The 24,360-nt window shown below is 43.9% G+C and overlaps 1 protein-coding gene across 5 annotated transcripts in view; it reads left to right on the top strand.

Annotated features, from left to right (window-relative positions):
* The window catches only part of PATJ (PATJ crumbs cell polarity complex component), a 141,899-nt gene that overhangs the window by 31,957 nt on the left and 85,582 nt on the right, over positions 1 to 24,360 (top strand). For all 5 annotated transcript variants that reach the window (XM_063406946.1, XM_063406945.1, XM_063406947.1 and 2 more), the window contains 8 exons: positions 826 to 990; positions 2,362 to 2,490; positions 16,938 to 17,147; positions 18,005 to 18,124; positions 20,931 to 21,296; positions 22,444 to 22,564; positions 23,127 to 23,283; positions 24,264 to 24,335. In XM_063406946.1, coding sequence (XP_063263016.1) covers positions 826 to 990; positions 2,362 to 2,490; positions 16,938 to 17,147; positions 18,005 to 18,124; positions 20,931 to 21,296; positions 22,444 to 22,564; positions 23,127 to 23,283; positions 24,264 to 24,335 — 1,340 coding nt within the window. The remainder of the gene's footprint in view (positions 1 to 825; positions 991 to 2,361; positions 2,491 to 16,937; positions 17,148 to 18,004; positions 18,125 to 20,930; positions 21,297 to 22,443; positions 22,565 to 23,126; positions 23,284 to 24,263; positions 24,336 to 24,360) is intronic.

Genomic DNA, 24,360 nt, shown 5'->3' with positions numbered 1-24,360 from the left:
TTGAGTTTATGGTATGGTGAGCTTTGAGCCTTGTCAGGCCCTTCTGGTTAATTGCTTACTGTAATTGGCTTCTTTCTTACTGTACAAAACATTCTTGCCTGTTTTCTGTAGGATCTATTTTAGTTTCAGCAACTTTATTATTTTAAATACTTTATTATTTAAAAATTATTATTTTAAACTGCCAAAGCTAGAATCACAGAATCAGTAAGGTTGGAAGACACCTCTAAGGTCTTTGAGCCAAACTTTCAAATCAGTTATGGTAGTTCTGACTTCAGTTTTTTGATTGGAGCACAGAACCTGAGTTCGTTTAAAATATTGTGTAAAAATTAATTTTTTTATCTTTTTAAATTCAAACACATAAGCCTAAAGCTGAAAAAATATCCCCAACAAAGAAACAGGCGAGAAAGAGATAAGAATTCCAGGAAAGGTTTAGGCTTGGAGAAGTTGTGAGCAGAAAAGAAGTTAGAGGAAACTAAAGAGACATGATTCAGTTGTCGGTAGTCATAAGATCTTGGGGATGAAGTTTTACAATAATGTAAATATATATTTTATTATTATTTATAATATATAAACCAAAACATTATATATTTAATAATTAATATGTAATGTGTAATAATTATAATAGATTAAATATACATTCTTTAGAAGCATGTGTGAATAAAGGCGTGCAGGCTGTGCCAGAATCCCCAGGTAGAATCAGATTGTCACGCTTAGGGGGGTAAAAATTTACACAAAAAAAAAAAAAAAAAAAAAAAAAAAAAAAAAAAAAAGAAATCTAGATATTCTTTAATTCTCTCTGTGTGTTTGTGTGCTCCCATTCTGCAGGTGAATGGGGTGCAGCTGTGTGGGAAGTCCCGGCGTGAGGCTGTCACCTTCCTCAAGGAGGTGCCACCCCCCTTCACCCTGGTGTGCTGCCGGCGCCTCTTCGGTGACGGCACCGAGTCTTTGGTGGACGAGCCCCCCGTGGCAGTCTGCCCTCCAGAGCAGAAGGTAAAACTTCTCCTGTCACCCCCTTGTGCAAAAATGTGGGGGTTTTATTTTCTTTTCTTCGTGTTAGAGCCGGGATTAATACACGGGAGTCTCAGTTTTTCATATTCAGACTCGGTGTTTATTAATTCTTACCTACATTACAGTCTCATGAGTTCTGAGCTCTAGCTAACAAGGTAGAAAATGGAGCTGCCTCTAACTCTTTCCAAGGTTATTTAAGTGTTAATTGTCCAATAACAAGATGATATCTAGATTATTTATGCTTTTAACCCAATAACCAAAAACTCGAGGTCCGCAGTGTGGACTTTTCCACCCAATGAGAAAAAAACACCCAAAACCGTGAAGGAGAAGGTGAAGAAGAAGGACTTGGACAATGCCCTAAATCCTCCATTTATTTATCCTCCTTCACATATATTACTATGTACTTAAACCTTAAATTCTAAGTTTTTCACCCTGTGAGATCACAGAATATTACCCAAACTCTACACACCCACAACCCCAGTGCTGTCACTAATTTCAGAAGCCTGGTCCACAGCCTCAGGTCAAATGTAGTGCTTGCTTGAGGGTCAGTGCCTTTTAGCACAGAAAGCCTGAAATCCTCAGATTCCAGAGTTCCAGCACAAAAGGACAGTGACTTTTTGGAAAAGTCTGTGCATTTCTGGGTTTTACAAGGGCTGGTCTTGAGGAACTTCGTTGTCCTGGGAAGACAAGGTAGGTAAATCACCGAGCTGCTTTGCTGACTGTACATCCCATTCATCATCCCTGCACTTAATAGGTGAGTGAGAGCTCTGAATTCCACTAAATCACATCCTTGCCACCATTAGCTGATTGCTTCCACGTTCTGAGTAGGTTTTTATAGAACTGGGGGAAAAAAAAAAAAGGAAACTTAAAAGTTTCTTTCTGTCGCTGGAGCTTTAAAGTCTCAGACTAAAGCTTGACACTTGTGGTTGCTGCTACTTGCAAAAGTATTTACAGCTTGGCTTCTCATCTTTTCTGAATTGTCTGGCCTTTCTATTAGCAGTCTGTGGTTAAATCTTTTATGCTATTTATTTTTCCTTTATGCATCTAATGGGACAGCTGAAGTTCATCAACATGTAACAGGTTAGTAATATTCTAACAATTAATTAGGCTAATACATGGGTATTTGTGTGCCAGGTTGGGCTCTGATGCTCACAACATGTAGGCCTGTGCCCAGGGGAGTACTCAAGGCAGCAAGCTGGAGAAAACTCTATTCATAATGCTCAGGGAAGTTTTAATTCCATAAAAGGTCACACTTGAGGGCATGTATGCATCATTAATAATCAAAATACTGAAGGAATAGTGTTTGTAAAGAACTGAGAGAATGGTATTTGAACCAGAGCTTTTATTTTCCAGGTGAAACCTGAGGAAGACTTTAATCTTGAGGAGGAAGAAGGGGAATTGGCATTATGGTCTCCTGATGTGAAGGTTATTGAGCTGGAGAAAGACAAAAATGGTTTAGGATTCAGCATTTTAGACTATCAGGTATACTTTTCTTTATAACTAAATGCTAAAAATCCCTTTGATCCTTTTGTCTTGCATGGTGCCTTAAAATGTTTTGTGGTGTTGATTACTGAGTAATGGACTTGACACTTGGGCCTAGAAACTACAGTGATAACTGATGTATTTTGAGGCCAACTCTATAAAGTAGGGAGTGTTCCAAACCTCTGATTATTGGACATGACAAAGTGCAAAATCTTTAATCAAGCTCCACCCCATAGCTCCGAGTTTAATGACTAAATGTTGGGCAAGGTTGTTTTTTTGTGGTGTTTTGTTCTAGCTTAGAATGAACTTCAGCTGTGAGAGTGGCAAGCGAAGGTTCTTGGGTATTAGTTGGAGATGATTATATTCTTAATTATTGAACTCCTTAGAAATTAACAGACAAGTCTTTAACTGGAGGGAAATGCTACTAAAATTCTTCTTTCGAAAACACTGGCTTCAATTAAATACATAGAAACTCTCAAAATCTGTAGTCAGAATGAAATGTTCTTCATGTTTCTAGTCAACATGATATATTTTTTTAAACCTCCAGTCATCATATTTATAAGGAAATAAAATAGCTGGATCACTCTTTGTAATAATATACACATCACATCTGAGTGCTGCCTAAACACTGTAGTTTAATGAAATGTGTTCAACTGTTGTACATAAATGTCAAGTGATATAAAATTCACTTTTTGATACAATAAGGCAGGAATTGGGAATGAATTAGAAGGGAAAAAAATATTTGAAGTATTATGCAAACCCATTAATTCTATATTTTACCAGTGCGATTTAAGATTACTGAAAATAGATCCTGTTAGTCATTTTAGCTGACACATGTTGTGTTGCAGTGCCAGCTCTACTCTAGAGTTGCTGGGAGTCTTTACAGAGCAGTAATACACAGATTTGCTTTTAAGTTCTCATATAATCAGAATTAATTAAGGCTTTAATAGCAGGCTTTTTATTTACTTATTCGCAGATGCAAATACACGAGCAATGTTGTGGTACTTTCAGCTAAATTTAAATACATTCTAATCAATTCTAAATGAGTGGTAAACCACTTAATCTCAGATCTTTATAATTTCAAGATATTTATGTGTAAAGTGTATAAAGTGTGTTCTTTTGTTTGGGATTTGCCTCTTAGATCTTTTACACTTTTCATCATCTGCAGATTAATTTTTATAGAGAGATATCTGTGGCTGTGTGTGCGTTTATGTAAATACATCCATCACATCCTTGAGTGCAAGGCAAAGAAAATAAATAATTGTCCATGCTACAGTGGAGGAAAGGGAGGAAAAAAAAACCTGTGTGTGGTTCCTGGGAGAGTGTTTGGAATTCTTAACACAGATTTGCTGGGAAGCACAGAATTACAGCAGTGTTTAATTGTGCCTTAAAGGACCTGGAGACCCTTCTTTAAAACATGAAAGGTGTTTTTTTAGGCACTTACTCTTTGTTTTACAAGAGAAAATTCAAGCCTTATAATGGCACATGATCCTGCTCGTGCTGTGTATGCTCTGCTGATTTTGCTCCTTTTGAGGAATATGATTTTTAATTTTTTTAAGGTATTTTTCAGTGAAGATGGGTCTTCCCATGGCCCATCTTCCTCATGAGTGAGTGACCAGCCTTTCTGGGCTGCCACGGTGTGGATGGAGGGAGGCTGGGGAGGAAAATGCTTTTGAAGGGGAGATTTTGAACCTGTTGGTAATTAACACACAAGGAGTGGCTCTGTCCTTTACAGAAATTTCAGGAGAGTTTGGTGTTGCATACCCAGCTTGGAGGAGGGGATGTGACTATCCTGGGCTTTTCAGATCCAGTTCTTTCTGCAGCTGTCAGCTGAAATGACACCTCAGAAATCCTGCAGGGACTTGAGGAAGCTCAGTGGGAGCAGGGCAGCGGTGCCAGGGTTACAAAGTGGTGATGCTCTGTTGTCCCACCTCACCTTCCCCCACACAAAGGTGGGGCAACACCCTTGGAATGTGGATCCCAGTGGATCCCAGTGGATCCCAGCCCTAGGGTGGGACTGGGGCTGCTCCCTGCAGTGTTTCAGGAGCCCTGCTGATACATTTCTGGCAGTGAGAGGTGCCAGACACGCTGCAGAAGCACAGGAATGCCCAGCAATTACAGACCAGGCTGCTCCCAGAGCTCTGGAAGCTTCTCCCTACTTGTTTGCAAGCACAAAGCTTCTTTACCTTTCCCTCTTCATTTTGATTGTAGAATTAGATGTGCTGAGCACTCCTATGGTTTTATAATTTATAATATTTGCCGTTTTGTTTCTCAAAACTGGCTGCATGCTCAGCACAAAGGATGCTGTGCCTCAGTTGTCCTTAATGCTGCGCTTCCCAAGTCATGCTCTGGGAAACAGAATTAATAAAAACTCTTTGTGAGGCAGGAGTCTGAGTATGTGGAAAACTGAATGCTGAGATCAAGAAAATTATTACTCTGGCATATTAATTTTTAATGGGCTGTCTTTCTAATAATGTTTCATCTATCAAATAAATGATAAGCACATCCCAAGTGACTTGCAGGATATTCCCAGAAATGTACAAGCATAATTCCGATGCCTATATATTTTAATGAACTAATTACAAATTAATTATACCAATTATGCATAATCAATAGTATTTCTACTTTGTCCTGTGTTTTCTTTTGATTGTCTTTAGGGATTTCAAAGCTTAAAACAGAGCCACCTTTCTTTTTTTTTTTAAGGTTCTTAAAACTTTGGGGTAGAGTTACCCCTGTTGCTATGACAGGGTAGTATTTATACAGGATATTCTTCGTCTTCCTGTGGTCTCTATGTGTATTAAAAAAACCTTTTTTCCCCTTTGGATGTTGTAATTTGTAATTATGTTGTAGGAAATGTAAAATTTTCGAGACCACTGCTCTGCTGGCAGCCAGGTCTTGGCGAGAGGGGAGGTGGATGAGAATGGATCCTGTGGATTCGTGAGATGATGGATTTCACTGGATTTTTTTTTCCTTCTATTTAAATAAGAAGCACTGAAGACATCTTAAAACAAAATCTGTGGGGTTTTTTCTGTGCCATCCCTGTGTTGGGACCTGGTGAAAGCCAGGCCAGGCACTGCTTTCTCTTGGTGGTGCTTTGATGGGAAGGCTGCAGAGATCTCCTGGCTGTGACAAAGCCGTGCTGCTCAGCCCTCTGCCAACTCCTCAGTGCAGTAACACTCTCTGCCTCCCTTCATTTCCTTCTGGGCTCACTTGGAGAGGCTGCTCTCCCTTCCACCTTTCACTAACCTTTATGTGGTGCTGCTGGCACGGGTGGTGCCAAGCGTGCTCTGGTGGGGAGGGAGGGACCCGGGCTGGTTTGGGATTGCCTGGGATGCAGGGGCTGCAGCCAGGGTGTTTGGTGTTCTTTGTCAGCAGACCTGAGAGCATCCAGCTTAGCAGTAAATCTGTCTAGCCTGGAACTAATCACAGAATCCCGGAGTGGTTTGGGTTGGAAGGGATCTGAACTCTCATCCAGTTCCAAACCCTGCACCTTCCACTCGACCCGGTTGCTCCAAGCCCCATCCAGCCCCCTGGCCAGCAAGTCAAGAGCTAAGCCATTGTTTTTGAGACCAATCCACTTTTCTTAGAAAGAAATTGAAAGATATATTATCAGGTTAAAATAGGGAAGCAATGCTGTCTAAAAACGAGTGTGATCCCAGGGCATTAGAGCGAGAAGAAAGAAAAACCCCATAAGACTTACAGGGAAAAATAAGAGATCCCAGCAGGACAGGAGGTTCTTAGAGCCCTGAAACAGTGTTTACCAAAGACCTGATGCATTGCAGGCCAACAGATTCTGTCAGTAATGTTTTACAGAAATATTGGAAAAACCACAGGTAGCTGAATTGCAGATTTCTTGAGGCAGTATTGACCAGAAGGTAACTTGAATGGTCTGATGAGCTTTTATCAAATTAAACAAAAAGCTGAATGGACTTTCTGTGGAGCTTAATTTACTGTGCTTTGAAGTCAGAGTCTTTTTAAAGCAGCTGTTTCAGAGTGCATGAAACTGGAGAGGGTGAGGGGTGGAACAGGGAGCTCTGACATTTTACCTAACTCTTGGGAAGGTTTGTGAGATGCTGTTTCTCCCTGTGCTGAGAGATAAATCCCCAGTGCCTGCTTGCTTTGCCACAGTCCAGCTGCCCTGGAGAGCTGCAGGAACTCATGGACTCACCTGCTCCAAGTGATCCACAGGAGCAGAAAGAGGAATTTCAGCACTCAGGAGCTTCAAGTTCCCCTGAGCTGGAGGAGCAGCGTGAGCTGTGCCTGCCTGGGTCAGTGCTCCGGGGATTTTCCTGTGCTCTAGCAACAGGGACCCCACAGCTGCCTCATTCCTGCCTTCCCTTTATGATTAGTAGCAGTTTTTCGTGCTGCTGAACTCGAGTCTCTTTTGCTGCACATTCAGCAGGTTATGTTTTGTCCTTCTCCCAGGGAGCATGGGAAACAATTGTTTTCCCTTTTCTAACAAAATCACTGCATAGTCATTCACGGCAGGAAGTGAGGCAATTTAAGTGTCTCCAAATATCTTTCCTCTTTTCTTTATGCCCCAAACAGGCTCCAGATGTAGAGTTACAAAAAATTAAAAAAAAAAAAAAAGGCAAACTGACTTCTTATTTGTTGAAGGTGGTATTCAAGTAGATTATATTATTTTTTCCTTTTACTTTCTTGGTCTGTTCAGCAGTGAGATGCAGGCTGGAATGCTTTGACAAGTTGCTGGCTAAACGTTTGCCCTCTTGTGATAATTTGAGCTTTGTCTGTTCTTGTGATAAGTTTGTTATGAACAAAGAAGCATATTCACGTCTTTGTTAAGCACATTTTCACCTGATCATGTGATGGAAACCTGTGGCTTACTGGCAAAAGCTGCACAGCTGTATTAAAAAGCAGTTTTACAATGGCTATCAGCTTGGTACTGGGAAAACTGATAAAGGCAGCTTTTCTCCCATCTCTACAACCCATCCACATTCATTAACATCAAAGTTCTGTAAGCCTCAGTACCAACTGTGTTGGTACTCATCTCACGGAGGATTTGCTTCTCTCCCCCTATGGGAAAGTTCTACATCCTCTAAATCATATTAAGCTGCTTCATGTGTAAAATAATTCTTAATAGTGTGTCATGAATTGAATTCAGTGTAGCTTTTTGAAAAATTCTCTTGGAGTTCAGCTTTTAAAAACTACTTTTCAGGACCTGAGAGCCGGTGAAGGCAGCTGAGCACATTCCTGGAGAAGATTCTGAGGTGTTCATGATTAGTGGGTTCCAAAAACCTCAGTGCTGCAGTACTGATGTGTTGGGAGAGCAGAGACCACTTTAATAAGAAATCAAAGAGATTTCTGTGTATCTCACACGAGGACACACAGACCCACAGGAGCAGCTTGATGAGGCAGAGATCTGGAGAATCTGGAGGCAGAATGTCACGTTAGGGGCTGGGTATTCCCTGACACTGGGCTGGAGAGGGCCAGCAGTCCCACTCTAAATGAAAATTAGGGAGGAATCCCTAGAATTATTCAGGCTGGGAAAGTCCTCTGAGGCTTTTCAGTCCAACTGTTCCCCCAGCACTGCCCAGGCCAGCACTGCCCCATGTCCCCAAGTGCCACATCCACAGGGATTTGAAATCCTGCCAGGGATGGGGACTCCAACACTGCCCTGGGCAGCTGTGCCAGAGTTGGACAACCCTTTCAGTGAAGAAATTTTTCCTTGTATCCAACCTGAACCTCCCCTGGAGCAACTTGGCCCTTCCCTCTCCTCCTGTCCCTTGTCCCCCAGCTGTCCCCTCATGTCAGGAGCTGTCCAGAGCCACAAGGTCCCCCCTGAGCCTCCTTTTCCCCAGGCTGAGCCCCTTTCCAGCTCCCTCAGCTGCTCCAGACCCTTCCCAGCTCCATCCCGTTCTCTGGACATGCTCCAGTCTTTCAATGTCCCTCTATTTGTGACCTCAGAATTCCAGGTACTCAGCAGTGCCCAGCAGAGGGGACAGGCACTGCCCTGGTCCTGCTGCCACACCAGTGCTGACAAAAGCCAGGTGCCTTTGGCCTCCTTGGCCATCCAAGCCATGCTTAGCCAGTTTTTCCAGGAGAATGATGTGGGAAACAGCATCAGAGGCTTCCCAGAATTCCAGGTAGACACATCCATAGCCTTCCCCTCATCCCTCACTAAGCAGGTGTTGTGGTTTTGGCTGGGATAGAGTTAATTTCCCTCCTAGTAGCTGGTGCAGTGCTGTGTTTTGGATTTAGCATGAGAACAATGTTGATAACAGGGTGATGTTTTAGTTGTTGCTAAGTAGCGATTACTCTGAGTCAAGGACTTCTCAGTTTCCCAGGCTCTGGCAGTGAGGAGGAGCACCAGAAGCCAGGAGAGGTGATCTGGACTGGCCAGAGGGATGTTCCACACTATAGGATATCATGCTCAGTATATAAATGGGGGGGCTTGGCCAGGAGAGGTGAATGAATCACTGCTCAGGAACAGGCTGGGTGTCAGAATTGTGCCTCACTTGTTTTTCTCAGCTGTTATTCCTCTCTCTCTGTCATGTCCCTTTTCATTATATTTATTAGTATTAGCATTGCTGTTATCTTTTGCTGTATTCAGTTATCAAAGTGTTCTTATCCCAACCATGGGCCACCCCAGCCAAACTCAGGGCAGCAGATTTTGGTGGAGCAGGACCTGCCTTTCCCAAAGTTGTGCTGATCCCCAGCTTGTCCTGCATTCAGTGAAAGGCAGAGATTTTCCTTATCCCTCCTTTTGCTGTCTTGCAGAGCAAACTGCAGGAGCATCCCTCTGTCCCTGTGAGCTGCAGCAGCTCTGGACAATACCTGAGTTTGCAGAGAAGCTGGAGCATTGCTGAGAACATCTGTTTTTCTTTGCTTTCTCGCATATCCATGAAATAAATGCTGAGCAGTATTATTACTATTAACCTTTAGAAATGTTTTCCCTTCTTCCCCCAAATTCTCCAATCTGGTTGTTCTTTTTCATTTCCTGCTAGAAAGAATAGCTTTTAATAAAAACAAAAAAACCCCCAAACCAAAGAAATTCATTATTATTCCACAGATGTCTTCTGCCGGCGAGAGGAGGCGAGAATTTAAAGGGACAAACCTGTAGCTGGATTTTCTGTTAACCACTTGGTAAATCCCAGCCAGGCTGAGATAATGTGGATGAGGCTGGAGGAAGCTGTGCTGCCCTGGCAGTGGGCACGGGGAGATGATGGAGCAGTGGGTGTGGAAGAGCTCAGCCCACAGAGCTCCAGCTTTGTTCTGAAATGATGAGATCTGAGGTGTTGGTGCTGATGGATGAGCATGAGGCATCCTGAAAACTCATGGAAGTTATGAGGTGTTCTGTTTTCTTAGTACCTTGCCCTGCTGGAAGATGCTGCTCCCCAAATCCAGGGAGTCCTGTTGCACTTGGAATTTTCTGTCTGTTCTCAATATGATTGACTGTAGCCTTAAAATTCTCTGCAACCCTTCTGTCTGCTCCCTCATGCTCCCTGTTCCTAATCCTTGGAGGTGTTCAAGGCTAGACTGGATGGAGTTCTGAGCACCCTGGGACAGTGGAAAGTGTCCCTTCCCGTGGTAGGGGGTGGGATGAGATGAGCTTTAAGTTCCCTTTCAACCCAGCCCAGTCTGGGATTCTGGGATTCTTTGGGCCAAGTCACTGGCAGATTTGCAGAGCCTTGTTGCATAAAACCCAGCCTGTCCTCTGTCCCCACTTTTATTTTGCAGCTTTTTCTGCAGCAAGGCTTCCATAATTAGTGTGTTTGCTGCTTGTGAATTGAGGTTTTCAAGCAGGGGAGAGCTCTGCTTTGTGTAAAAACACATCCTGCACTTCCCCAGACTTCTACCAGTGCTGAGGCCAGCTCACCTCCCTGGTGCTGCTGGGCTCTCTGGCTGGATTTTGACTTCAGGAATTCTTGGAGTCTGAAAGCTGATCAATCCCACAACCTGTGTTAAGGCCCACTGAGCAGAGGCTGTGTAGATGATACCATTTATACTTTTCCCCTTGGCTTGTTGGTATTTTTTCCTTCTTTCCCACACATCTCTATCCCTTCGTTATCTCATCACACAGTGGCTTTCCTCCACTTCCTTATGAGTTCAGGGAATTTTTTTTTCCTTATCTCCGTGGCTTTTCCCTGTAGTCAGCACTCAGTGTGTTTTTTCTGGAGCTGGAAAGTCTGAGAGTCTAAGATATTAAGAGAGTCTAATGAATGTAATCCCTGAGACTTCAGCTCTGCCGAGAGCAAATATGAAAGGCGGATAAAACCTTAGATGGATTGAGAAGTTTGATAAATTAAAAGATAGCGACGGGCACCTGAGCCTGCTGCATGGTGACACTGAGAACGCCCAGAGCCCGGTGCCTATCTCTGATCTTTTTGTCTGGGGAGAGCAGTGGGGTGTGAGGTCTTCTCCCTGGGGTCCTGGTCCACAGCAGAGGGGTGGGGATGGTGCTGTGCTCTCCAGCCCTGCTCTGAGTCACCGCCGTGTTCCTTCTTGCTGGGGAATCTGATAGGATTTCAGATCCCACATGATGAAAGCCTGGTGTGGGAAACCCATTGTGCCACCTCCTCTTTATTTTGCTGTTCCCTCTCCTCCTTTGGGTGAGGCTCTGTGTGGTTTGTTTCTGTTTTGGATTTTTTTTTCCCCTTTCCCTGCGAATTCCTGTTTCTTTGCTGACATTTCCCACAACAGAAGTTTTGATTAACGCCGGCTGCACACCGGAGCTTCTGAAATTCATTGCTTTATTCCCTCACTGCAGATCAATAAATAGCAATGTTTTATTTCCAGGGCTTTGCCTTACATCACAACAAAGTTCAGCATTCCTCCTTGAATCCCGCTCCGTGTTTAAGGTTGTGTTGCTTCAGCACATCAGCCTGCAGTTTATTTCTCTGGTACAGCCAGAGGCTGTGCCTTGTGTAATCCCCTTCCTGAGCAGTGCTGCTGACTGCAATCCGAGTGGAAGAGGCAGAAAACAGGTCTGAAATGCTTCAGATTTCACTCAGATGCAATGGATCTAACGAAAACCAGTCGAGCACTTCCTCAGGGATGTTTTTCCAGGCCTTGGAGTGCCTTTGGCAGTTCCTACAGCCAACTGCTGTAAACGTGCTGGAGTGAGTGAGCAGAGGGTTTGGACCTTGAGCCTCAACCCTGAAGTGAGGCCACCTTAAGGAGGGATCAGACCTCACTCACAGCTGGCTCTCCCTCTCTTCCCTGTCTGTTGGGAGGCACTTTGTGCTTTGAAAAGGCACAAACAAAGGGGGTGCTTGTCAGTCTTGACTCTTGCATCCCACTGGCATTGTCGGGGTCACTGTGGAGGGTTCTCTGCAAAGAGAACCACGGGCACTTCACAGAGTGAGAGCTTGGATGAGTATTTTGAGTCATTCCATAAGGCTGAGCATGCAGGTACATTGTTCATGAGCGCTTCCACCTTTGTTCTACATAACAACGAGGCAAACATAAAATGCCTCTGGTTCTTTTCATTGTTGACAGGTGTCTTCTCCTTGTTCAGCATCAAAAGTGTTGTGGTGTCTAAGAGTCTTCCAGCCTGGTATCTCACTCACTGAAGAGTTTTAAATATGGATATGTGTGTTAGACCTGGAAGTGGTCCCATGCAAAATGTAATGAAGCTGGGCTGCTCTGACCTCTGAGCTCCAAGGCGTTTGTTTTGGCTCCCTCACAGAAACCTGCAGTATACAAATTGGCACTTGTAAAAATGTTCAGATAAATCAAAAAATGGCACAGGGGGGAAAAGGGTTTCAAACTGTTTCTTTTGGGATCCTTCGCCATGCTATTTTGGATGTGTGTTTTTGTGGCAGCAGGCAGTTTGTTGCTTGAAGAAGGCTGAAATATTCTAGGAAGTCAGGCTAGCTGGATTTAGATCTCAAGTGATGCCAAAACTAATACAGCCTGTAACTAAGTGAGAGTGACTTTGCACAGGGAATGTCAGTCACCCGCAGCTTTGTCTTACATTTTCATAGGAACCTTTAAAAAAAAAAGCAAAACACAAACAAAACCCCAGCAAACGTGGGAGCTGCTCCCATCCAGTGGAGCTGTATTTTCAGTGCTCCTCATCCCCAGCTCAGGGAGGCTCTGCTGGGGCTGGCTGGAGGGATGGGGATGGTTGTCAGAGCAGGGAATGGGAGCTGGGCTGGCCTGGAGTGCCCTCTCTTGGCTGCTGCACACCTCATCTTCTGGGAGGGACAGCGAGCAGCCAGCCTGGTTCATCACCTGAATTTCCAGCAGGATGGGCAGAGCTCAGCTGCGCTGGTTCTGTCTCCAGATTTGCTTCCAAAGCCCCTCTGGGTGTGGATGTTTGGTGGAAGCCACGATAAAGGTGCAGCTCCAGATATATAATTTTGCACGAAGGACTCCCTTAAACTCCTGGGACTCTTAACATTTCAGCAGAGCTCAGGTTTTTAAGAGATTTCATACTGCCCCAAACCCAGGGAGCCCAGAGGCAGCAACTGCAGTGGCCCCTGCCTGACTCTGCCCTGCTAAATGAATCCAGAACAAATGAGGCTCTGAAAATAAGAAAAATTTGACACCTGGACTCTGGGAAACTTTGTGGGTTTTGATGAGGAGCAGGGGGGAGGGAAAACCTATGGTTCAGCGTAGTTAAATATATGGTGTGCTAAGTATGAATAAATTGTGGCTATTTTAAACAAGTTCATGGAATCCGTGGCTGGCTCGGGCACAGAGGGGAGGACAGCAGCTCCAGCACACAGTTCCTCCAAGGGTTACCTGGAGGCCACTGTCCTGGGCTGCTGCTCTGCATGGCAGGGGGCAGCTCTCAGCGTTTACACAAGTGGCAAACATGTAATTCTTCTCTTTAAAATGAGCTTTTTGAGTTAAGGGGGTTGGTCTGCTCACGGCCCTGCTTTGCAGCCCGATCCTTCTCCTCGTTGTTCATAAATGATTCATTGGTGTAAGGGAATCCTTCAGGAAAGGTAAGAGTTCCTCTGTAAATGTGCCAAAGCCCGTTCATGACCATCTTGGAGGTCTTTTCCAGTCTTAATGTTGTGTGAGTGGTGCTCATTTTAACGTGGCTACTCTGCATGGGATTGTCCAGTGCACTCCCCTTGTGCTCTGATACAAAGCCATGTGATAATTGCTTGGAATATTGAAATTGTATCGCTCCTGGGTTTGGGGAGAGAGTTGCAAACTCCATCCCTGTCAAGGAGCCTTCACTGTAAAGCAGAGGCTGAAATCTGGTGCTGCCTGACTAAAAATCACTATGAGCCAAGTAAAATGAGCCTGGAGCCTCGGGGTGGGTGTGCAGTCACACTGGTGCTCTTTAGAAACTTGGAATGGTTCTGGCTGGTCTGGTAACCTGGAGGCAGCCCTGAAATCCCACTGTGGGAGTGAACTTGCTTTTAACTCTACTAACTACACACAAACTGTACCTTTTGCACTTAGTGCAGGAGGAAAGGCTCTGTTTTTCATCCTGCTGCAAGCACTGCTTTCTTTCAAACACAAGACCACAGCCCTCACGGCCCAGTTGCACTCACCATGTAGAAAACTTGGTGAATTTGGTGAACTTGGTGTTTGCTGTCTTGTTTTAGCAGGTGGTTCTTTAGGGGTCGAGGGTAAATCATAAGGCAAAGTTTAAAAAAAATCCCAGCGTTCCTTTGGTTTTGATAAGGAAAGCACAGTGCAATCCACCCTGTGACAGAACATTAAATTACAGAGAGCATGAATACATGATTACAGTTTGAAATTCAGTGGGTCTGTGCCTTCCTGTGCAGTTTTTGCTGCATTCCTCGTGGCAGTCACATCGTGGTTCAGCCGCTGGTGAACCCTGAGGTTTTGAGCTGCTGGTGCTGCTGCTGAGCTCTCCCTGTGCAGCTCATCCTGCTCTTCTCTCCCTGTGCAATAGCTCCCTCTGCTTGAAATCAGCAGTGGAATTGTTTTCTGCTTGCCTGGACAACAGCTTTTAACGTGGGCCCCCTTTTTTTAGGATTTCTGCTGCTCTTCATGAAGCAGTTCCAGTGCATGGCTTGTGCCTGGGTGTGTTGTGAAGCAGGGAAAATAACCACATTGTCCTCAAAACTTCCCTGCTGTTTCTTCACAGGAACCCTCTTCCTTTTGGAACACTTCTTTCAGCTAAATTATCTCGTACCAAAACATGATGATTTATTGAGCAAAACTTGTTTTTATTTCAGTGGTGAGTTGAAACAGGACTGTTTCTCATCAGAAGTGTGGTAGTTAGGCCACTGACCCTGCATGGAAACAGCTAATGGTGAAATTCCCATGTCCTGCTTAAGTGGTTCTGATCCAGAACCCAAAAATGAAGTGATTTAGATCAGACAGAGCAGAGATTTGAACCTGGTTCTCCTCAGTCCTCAGCCAGCACCGTAATTATTGGGCCAGTCGTTGAATCACAGAATTCAACGAAGAATTCAAAATTCAAGAAGCTGAATTTTGTCAGCTTATCTGCATGGCTGGGGGTGAGTGCTGGGTTTGTTTTGTTCATTTTTTATCAATATAGCTAGGCCAGCAGAAGTCATATTATAAAAGCTGTTGTGTCAGCAAAGGTGTCGTTTTGCTGAGAGAGCATTCACCCATTCAGGGAACCAGCATAAACCCCCCTGGCCATGGCAAGACAAGCCCAGGATAGGAATACTTGGAATTTCCAGGGTAGGAAACCTTGCTGGTTTAGTTCTCCCTGATGTGAACAGTGCCTTGCTGGCTGGGCTGGATCCTGGGTCTGCAGAGATGTCCAGAAGATTATTTCTAATTTGCAGTGGAGCAAACCCCCAGATTAAAACCAGTTTAGAAGCCTGTGTTGGTGCCAGCGTTGTTGGGCTGGTTGGGGTTTGCTGGTGAGAACAAAGGGCACCAGTAACTTCAATTTTCTACATTCAGCACTCTTTGTTTAGAGTCCCTTTGGATTCTTCTTCCAAAGGGTTTGTTCCTGCAGATCTCTTGAGGGGATGCTTTTGGAAGCTCAGGGGATCCTCCCTCAGCACCAGGTGCAGCAGGTTTGGGCACGGGCAGCACGGGCACCTTGGCACAGGAGGCAAACACAGGAGCAAACACAGGGAGCCTGCTGGGCTTGGCTGCCGAGACCTGACACTCAGGAGGAAACACCTCGTGTGCACTGCGGATAAATGACAAAATTATAAAATTATAAAGGAGCAGGATGGAGCAGCAGAACGGGGAAGAATTGCTGCTGATCTTTATTTACTTGAATCCAGCTCCGGCGTGGCTCTTCCTGCTGAACTCCTTCATTTCACTTCTCTAATTTCAGCCTTTTACAGAGATTACAGGCATTGCCTCATCTGTTTGCACATACCTTAAAAAGGCATGTGCCCTTGGAAAGCAGTGTATAGCCATATAAAAATAAAGAGCTTAAAAAGCATTCCTGTTTTCAAATTAACACTGAGGTGCTGAATTCACGGTGGTCTTTGTGATTTGAATTTTGCTCTTTTTTTAATCCCTCCCATGCCCTGAATAAGATGCAAGTCCTGAGGGAAGAACAGTCCATGATTGTGCATTTGAGACCCAGTGCATACAAGGAGTGTTTCTGAACTTTATGAGCCCTTAGCAAGGGGGAGAAAGGCTAATTGAAATCTAAAAAAAAGCAAATGAGGAAACAAAAATTTTAAAAAAAATCAACCCCCCCATATATTTGTTTTGTATATCTTTCTGCCAGTACGTAATAATTTATAATTTTATTGGATTGAAAAGAAGTTTTTAAATGAGTGAAGGCATGATAGAAATGGTGCAGGACACAAAGCAAAGGCTAATACTGGATAAAATATCAAGTGAAGTGGATATCTTTGCATCAGTTTACAATGTGTGTAATATTTTGTGCTTGACACTCTCTGTATCCACCACTACAGTGTTCCTTGCCCTCAGTAATAATCGTAGTTACTCCTCTGTTGCTGTCTCCTGTTCCCTGTTAAGGTGGAGAAAATGTCTCTTCCAAGTTGTCACGTGGAGTTGACGAAGCAGAAACACTGCAGTAACACAGCTCACATAAACTGCTGCTCCTTCAATATTTGGGGGGTTCATCTAAACTCAGTATTTTGAATTAAATTTCTGACATTGCAGCCATTTCTTTTGCCATCCTTTCTGCAGCTCTGGAGCCCTGGGGTGACGTGCAGAGCGCTCATTTTCTGTGACATTAACACGTCCCAGGCTGGATGGAGGCTGGTGGAAGGCTGCCAGCGTTGTTGTTCTGTTTGCAGGTTGGCCTGCCTGTGTCTGTGTGTGCAAGGAGAGGGCAGGCAGGGTGTGGGTCACCTTTCAGATTTTAATATTTCTTAATGGATTAGGCAAGTGATGGAATATCTTCCTTTTTGCACACTGTATGCCTTGGCGTGGGAGCAGACAGCATTTTCTGAACATCTCAGCAGGCTTCAGTCCGGTGGCATCAGAGGATGAACGTGCTTGAGTGCTCTTCACACACTCCAAACAAACATCATCTTTCAAGGCCTTCACTTGGGGGTGTTTTTTTTTATTTTTGCCGCCAGGATCCCTTGGATCCAGCAGGAACAGCCATTGTGATCAGCTCCCTGGTGGCAGGAGGGGTGGCCGAGCGCGGGGGGCAGATCCTGCCCGGCGACCGCTTGGTGTTCGTCAATGAGAGGCACCTGCACGGTGCCACCCTGGCAGAGGCAGTGGAAGTGCTCAAATCTGTGCCCCCAGGCACGGTTTCCCTTGGAATCTGCAAGCCTTTAGTGGTAAGAACTGATTTTAATTGGTTTTTTTCCTCTTATTTCATGCTGTGACTGGTGTAGGTGGGGCTGTTTTTGTGTTTCGTGGGGAGAATTCAGTATTGGGTGCGTGTGCATTTGGGAAACAACTGAGCTGCTGTGCCCTGAGAGAGCCAAAAAGTCTGGCACATGGGCAGCTCAGTGTCCAAAAAGTCTGACTGGAAAACCAGCAGCACCCTCAAGTTCCTCCTTCAAGAACATCCACGTGGAGCTGGGAGATGTTCCTGGGCAGCCCCGTGTGTGTGACGTGGTTCCAGCACTTCAGCAACCCAGTTAAAGCTGTGCTGAGCCCATTTCTCTCTGAGACACTGCTGAGTGCTTGCCTGAGCTCCACTGACATCAAAGAAACCTCCTCTGTTTGAAGTCAAGACTGTAAATTCAAGCAGAATTTCCCTTTTCTGGAACAGGGGCTTTGGAGCAGTAGTTTGCTGAGGAATGCTGTGGTATTGTTCATCAAGGGCACCCAGGCAAAATTAATTAAAACCCCAGTTAATAGAAAGTGCTTGTAATTCAAAGTGGTTGGGGAGTTGTGAAATAGGAGTGTAAGAAAGCTGTTAAATATATTATTTCCTTTTCTAAAAATTGGTATTTCGTTGTTCATATCCTTGTATTTGTCTTTCCTTCCTACACATCTCTTTGGGTTTTAGTGCATTTGAACCAATATCTTCAAAGAATAAAAGCTGTTGACTTCTCCCTTTTTGACTCTGTATTTTTATAACTCTTTTCTGTGGCTGGTTCTCCTTCTCCCTTTTAATTTACTGAAAGATGTGGGATTTTTTTTTTTTGTCATTTTTCTGACTCATTGTTTGGATCACCTTTTTTAGGGAGAAAGCAGAGAGGAGGAGAACATGCACGGTGTGGATACCAGCAGCACCAAAAGCAGACCTGGGTCTCCAGAACCAACAGATAACACAAATTTCTCAGTAATACTTGAAGCACCACAGGTATTTGGTTACTCTTTTGGTTCAGCCCCAGTTTATACAGACAGGAAATGATGTTTTAAAGTGAAAAATACAGTATGTTTTTCAGATAAGACTGAGAGTATTGGATTCCCTCTGAAAAAGCCTCTAACAGCAGACTGTGCCAAGTGCATTGGGAGCACTTACCAATGCAGCTCCCAGACTGCCTTATCAAATTTATTATGTCATTAAAATACCTTGGGTTACCTTGGATATGAAATAGGAATGCTGTGTTGTTATTACAGTCAGAAGTGGTGGGCTCAGCTTTGCACAGAAAGTAAAGCATGGAAGCAGAATGCTTTTAATTATCGTGAAGCAAAACAAAAAAGGAGTTTAGAGTATAAGCCACTCTTGAAATATTTTCTTCTTCATAGCCTTCTAATGTTCTCTGGAGTGATTTCTTTACTCTTGCCTCAACTCTCCTCTTTCTTACAGTCTGAGAAATAATTCTGTTTATTGTGGGAGGATGTGGCACTAAAGACAGTGAGGAACTCAGATACCAGGATAATAGGCAATAACATTGCAGTTCTCACCAGTGCAGAGCCAGAGAGATGTGGGTATCTTTTAACTTTCATCTGTTCTCAAGTGCTTTGCAAAATACGTGCTGGTAAATGTATTCTTTTTATACCAGAAAATACAACACATAAAGGATCATCCAGAACTGCAACACAGGAAGAAAAATAAATTCCAGATTTTCGTGTGGCTGAACACATGTACCTGTCTCTGGATGCAAACCTATTTTTAATGCTGAGATGGTAGATCAGAAGCACCAAAAGGAGAACTATTATAGGGTAGATGTGGGTATACTGTGAAGAAATCACCCTGGATGATGATAAATGATATTTACTGATTTTCACAATGTAAACTGGCATTTGTTGTTTTCTGAGGGCACAGGAAGGATTGCAGAGAATTTGTCCTCTGGCAGCTCAGATTGGTTTTCTACATCCTAAACAAAACCAATGTCATTAAGCATTTTTAAAGAAAATCTTTTATCACAAAGTCCTAAACAGGAACGATCAATTTGGACAAAACACCCGCAGAGGAATTTACTTGCATTTTGTTTTGCCTCGTGCGTGTCAGCTTTGTTAATAACCATAATTCCCATCCATTTATTACCTTACCTGCTGACACAGGTAGCCAGGAGTGCTGTGTTCTGGTGCCTCCCACCCTGAGGCACTGGATTTCAACCTTACAGTGATGGAATTTGAGGGTTTTGTTTGCTGCTCCAGAGTGGACTTCGGTGTTTGCAGCATTCCCTGTGCTGGTGGTGGCGTCTGGTGCTGCAGTGCAGCAGCCAGGGAGGATCCAGAGCAAACTGCTGGGTCAGGGACACAAACCCTGCGTGGTTCTGAGCAGAGAAATCTGATTTATGTGCCCTGGACCTGGGGAAGTGCTGGGAGAACGACGCTGCAGGAGAGAAGGGGAGTGAAGTGACAATGGAGAGAATTAGGATCTCCTCAGACTGGGTGTTTTATGAGATCGAGGTACACAGATCAGATGGATTAAAGGGGCATTTAATGCTAGTTAAATTCATAAAGTGGGCTGATTTCTGGGTTGCTGGTGTTCTGCTCTCATGCCAGCTATTGGCTGCGTTGTTTCCTCATGCTCCTGCCTCTCTCTTGTTTTCTCTCCTGCCTCTCACTTGAATTACACAAACATCTCGGCAGTGTCTGGGGGCTTTCCCTCTGTATTTGTACAAATGTAACAAAACAGGATCCTGACACCCAGGGTCAGAAAGGGAGCAGTGCCGTGGGGAGGCTGGCAAGGGGCAGGAAGCAGAAATAAAAACATTTGGAGGAAGGAGCCCTGAATCTGCCATTGGTTTTGGAGTCTGGGGGACTCAGGGTGTTGATGTTTGGGCCACAGAGACTTGGTGACCTGAAAAAAAGAGGGGGAAAGCTCTCAGTGTGTGGCAAAATCCTGGGATAAGTGCAGGGCATAAAACCCCAGCTGCCTGTGCAGACTCACTGCGAGCCCATGAACAGCTCTCCCCACTCCATCTGGGAGAAACTGGAGTTGCTGGAAGCTGGGGAAGCACGTGACAAACGCCAGGAAAAGAACTGTTGAGTGAGATCTTTCAGAGTGGGCTTTAATGCCTTTTTCCTGGGTTTTCTTGTTTGTTTTTTTGGTTTGTTGCTCTGAGTTTGGTAGAAAGGTGAGCACTGTTCTCCTTAAAACAGGAAGGTAATGAACAGTCATTTATATATATATATTTTTGGGGAGGGGAGCATGTGGGTCATTTATTTCTCCTCTGCCCCAGGTTAAAAGTTGAATGGAATATCCAAGGTAGGGACAAGCAAATATGAAGATTGTTGGGGTTTTTTTTTAGTTGCTGACACTGTTGCATAAGCAAACTCTTAGGCTGTTTGTTTAGCTGATAGCATTTTAAGAAATGTTCATGCATTCCTAAAGCAGCAGCAGATATGTCTGAAGCGCAGAGATACTTTAACTAGATTTATATGCACTTTTTCCTGTGGTTGTTTCAGTGTTAATTAATAATTTCATTCCCTAACCTCAGTCCAGATTGGTTTTTCCAAATGGCTGCAGTGGTATCTAAGCTGAGCGACTTAAATTTCTTTATACTGAAAAAAAAAATAATTGCACTGTCTACTTTTGGCATTAAAACCATAAGTCAGAGAGTCCATTTGCTTATAGAAAATGCAAAAGGTAGAAGATTTTCACTTTGAAAATAAGGATGTTCTTTTAACATGGGCAAAAAATAAAGCACAGCTTTAAAAGAGTGGGGAGGAAGCACTGTGTAAAATCTGTATTCCTTTAATGATCTTTGCAGGGTTTCAGAGATGAGGTGCCTTTTAAAGAAGAACTCGTTGATGAGCCCCATTTGGACTTGGGGAGGTCGTTTCAGCTTCCTCAGCGGGATGATGAGGATGGGAAGGAGTCCTGGGAGATGTGTGAATTCCTGAAAGCCCCAGCAGAGCACGTGCAGGAGGAACGGGAGATGTTGGTGGACGAGGAGTATGAGGAGGACTCGGAATTCCTGAAGGGTGATGATGCATCAGGTGCAGAGAAGGCAGCTCCAGGCAGGAGCCTGGAGACAGAACGATGGGCAAAGCAACTGGAGACTGCTGAAATACAGGATTTAAGATCCCTGAGTCCCAAAGAGCCCCTGGAATATCCATTCAGTAAAGATCAGATGGTAAGGAGTGCTGTGCTGGTCTCTGTGCTGAGCACACATCCCTCAGGGCAGATTCCAAACCAAACCCTCAGGACTCTCTCTGGTGTTTTAATTACTAGAATTGAACTCATTTATTTACTTATGTACCTCCAGCAGACACCAGCCTATCCTTTTGTACATTATGAAAGGTTTTTTAGGTAACTTATTGTCTGTATACTTACCTGGAGCGAAATATGTGGTTAGAGTGTTTACAGGCATCCTGAAATTTGTCTTTTTTACCCAAAAACTTGTGGGTTTGGTGTTTTTAGGGTTTTTTGGAAGCTGTGCTGATAAGGGGCATGTCAGTAACAGCAGAATGTCACTTTGTGAGTTCGATAGGGCAGGGGCTTCAGTGATAGAAACTCCCTCTTTTCTTCATTTTTTAAACCCAAATCAGATCAGTTTATAAGCCAGATTGTGTAGTTGAGTAAAAAAATGATATGGTGGAAGGAATTGTGGCAAGGACAGCGGTGGATAAAGGAGTAGGAGGAGACAGGTTCAGGTAAATTGCAAAACTCTTATTTATACATCTTTCTCAAGCACTGAGAATTATTTTCCCTTCTGATTCTTTGTTCATCCCCTTACCAAACAACAACAAAAAAGTGATATTGCCAGCCTCCCGTGCAGTGTGTGTGCTTTTATACGGAAAAATGGAGAGGAAAAGGATTTGACATCACAGCCACAGAGAATTTCAGGATTTGTTTGGCTTGTCCCCTTAAGCAGTGTGTGTATAAACAGATAAAATGAAGTTTCTACTGACAGTTTTATACCAGAGTGCACAATATTAAATTTATGTGTTTGTTACTTATAAAAAAACAAATGAGCAAGACTAAAGAAATTTTTATCTGAATTAGAGGTGAGGAGAAAGATACAGTTACTTTATATTTCAATTGCATATAACATTTCTCATGCCTCTGCTTAATGCAGTGCATAAATGAGCAGTTAGTATTTAAATGAGTAGTTAGTATTTAAATGAGTAGTTAGTATTTCATAGTTACCTGAATAAATATGAATGTAGCTGAGCAAATGTGTGTGTTTGCTGTAAAAATTAATGTTCCTGTCAAATAGCCCTGTGTGAGTTAATACCATTGCTTTCTAACTTTAATTACTTCTTTTCTCCTCTGTGAAGTGTGAAGAGAATGCTGCTATAAGGTCACACTTTTCTGGAACCACAGCACACAGCAGCTACCAAAAAGACATATTTGATACTGAAACTGCCCAGTCAGAAGTGAAAGCTGAGATGGATTTAGGTTTGTAAGAAGGTTTCTCTTTGTCTCGTTATTTTGTATTTCCAAATCTAATTTTTTTTACCAAAACACAGGTACTTTCAAATGAGAAAATATTCAAATCAAGAGTTCTGCAGGCTCAAGACAGTGTGGCATTAAATGGGTTTCAGCTTTATAATCTTGCTTCCCCCTCCTAATCTGGCCAGTGATAAATAAATACAGAAATAAAGAGACATAAAGTGAAATAAAAGCTCTGGAGGTGAGTTTAGCACAAGCAGAAATTTGCAAGTGCTGTCTGTGGTAGATAATTGCCCCAAATCTTGGCTTTGTGATTTGTGCTCAGGAGCAAAGTTTCTCCTTGTCAGGTGGCCACAGATGGATGGTGAGGATTTGGTAGATTCATCAGAGAAATGAATTTATCAGCCTGCCTGAAGTGGCACTCCCTGCTTGGGAGGATGGAGCTCCAAGCCCTCTCCAGCCTGGCCTTGAGCACATTTGGAACCTGTTGGGATAAAAGGTGAAATAATTGATGTGAGTGCCTGGAGAGACGAAGCAAAATTCTCATCTTCCCCCTTTTTTTCTTCAGGGACAAAGCGTCAGAGTGACTCCAAAGGACCTGAGCTCGCTGCTGATTCAGGAGCAATTGGAAAGGAAGCTCTAAAAGAGGAGAATTGTGTTTTTCCCAAGAACCAGGAGTCTGGGAGAGTAACCACCTCAGCTCAGCCTAGAACAGCATCAGGCAGGTATGGAGGAAGACTTCAGCTTTTGCAAGACGTTCATTTAATGATCTTAACTGTCCTCTTGCTTTACTCAGCTGAATCATGATTAAAGGAATGATGTGGAATGCTCAGATAAAGGGCCAGGTCTGTGACTTTTACAGGAGATGGAGTTTGGCTCAACACCTCAAAACTTCCCCTGTTTCCTGCCCTGAGTATTGGGACAGAAATGTGCAAATGGCTCTGCCAGCACTGCACAGTGAGGGGAGCGTGGATGTGGCTCCTAAAGGAGCTCTCCTCCTGCTTTTCCCTTCCTCTTGTTCTTCCTTTTGGGAAGAGCAGTTCAGCCAGAGCTCTCAGGCCTCTGCAGGAAACTTCAGTCCTGCCAGTGGTGCTGAGAAACCTTGAGCTGGACTGGCTGTGGGTATTTGTTTTATCTGTCCCAGGCTGTCCCCACCAGTCTGGGGTCAGTGGGTAGTGGAGCTTTTGGGGCCTGTTGATTCCAACCCTCGGTACTTCCCAAATTTCCAGCAGAAATCTTCCCTCGGAGGGAAAGCAGCTCAACAATAAGGTGAGAGGATTATTCTGCAGGGTTTAGTGGAACACACAGGATCTGTTCTCCCACTTGGATCATGATCTGCTTACTGGTTTTGGCATGTTTATATCCCTCTCCAAGCATCACAGCATATTTATCAGAAAGTAAATGTTAATTGCTTAAATAGTCATTTCAAATGAGTAAATGCAGTGCAGATTTGTGTATCACAGAGCAGCTTATAAATTTGGCCTGCCCATCATGTTTATTTCTGGAGCATTCCTTAAGTACATTTAAACCTAAATACAAAAATTCCTGTCTGGTCTCTTGACTCTGTACATTTGCTTTAAACTGGGCAGTGTGAGAAGGTGTTGCTGTCTCATTGCCAGATACAAAATATGTGAGGAATTGTGACCTGGAGTGGGTGATGCCTCTTTTATTTTTTATTCCTCCCCTCCCCTCTGCCCCAAATTAGTGAATTACCCGAGAGAGAAGAAGGAGAAGGAGAAGAAACTCCAAACTTCAGCCACTGGGGACCACCACGGATGTATGTTCATGTGATTGCATTGTTC

The sequence above is a fragment of the Prinia subflava genome, chromosome 10 (assembly GCF_021018805.1).
Source record: "Prinia subflava isolate CZ2003 ecotype Zambia chromosome 10, Cam_Psub_1.2, whole genome shotgun sequence".
NCBI classification, from domain to species: Eukaryota; Metazoa; Chordata; class Aves; order Passeriformes; family Cisticolidae; genus Prinia; species Prinia subflava.
The sequence above is the reverse complement of the archived record's forward strand: the minus strand, read 5'-3'. Positions and strand labels throughout refer to the sequence as shown.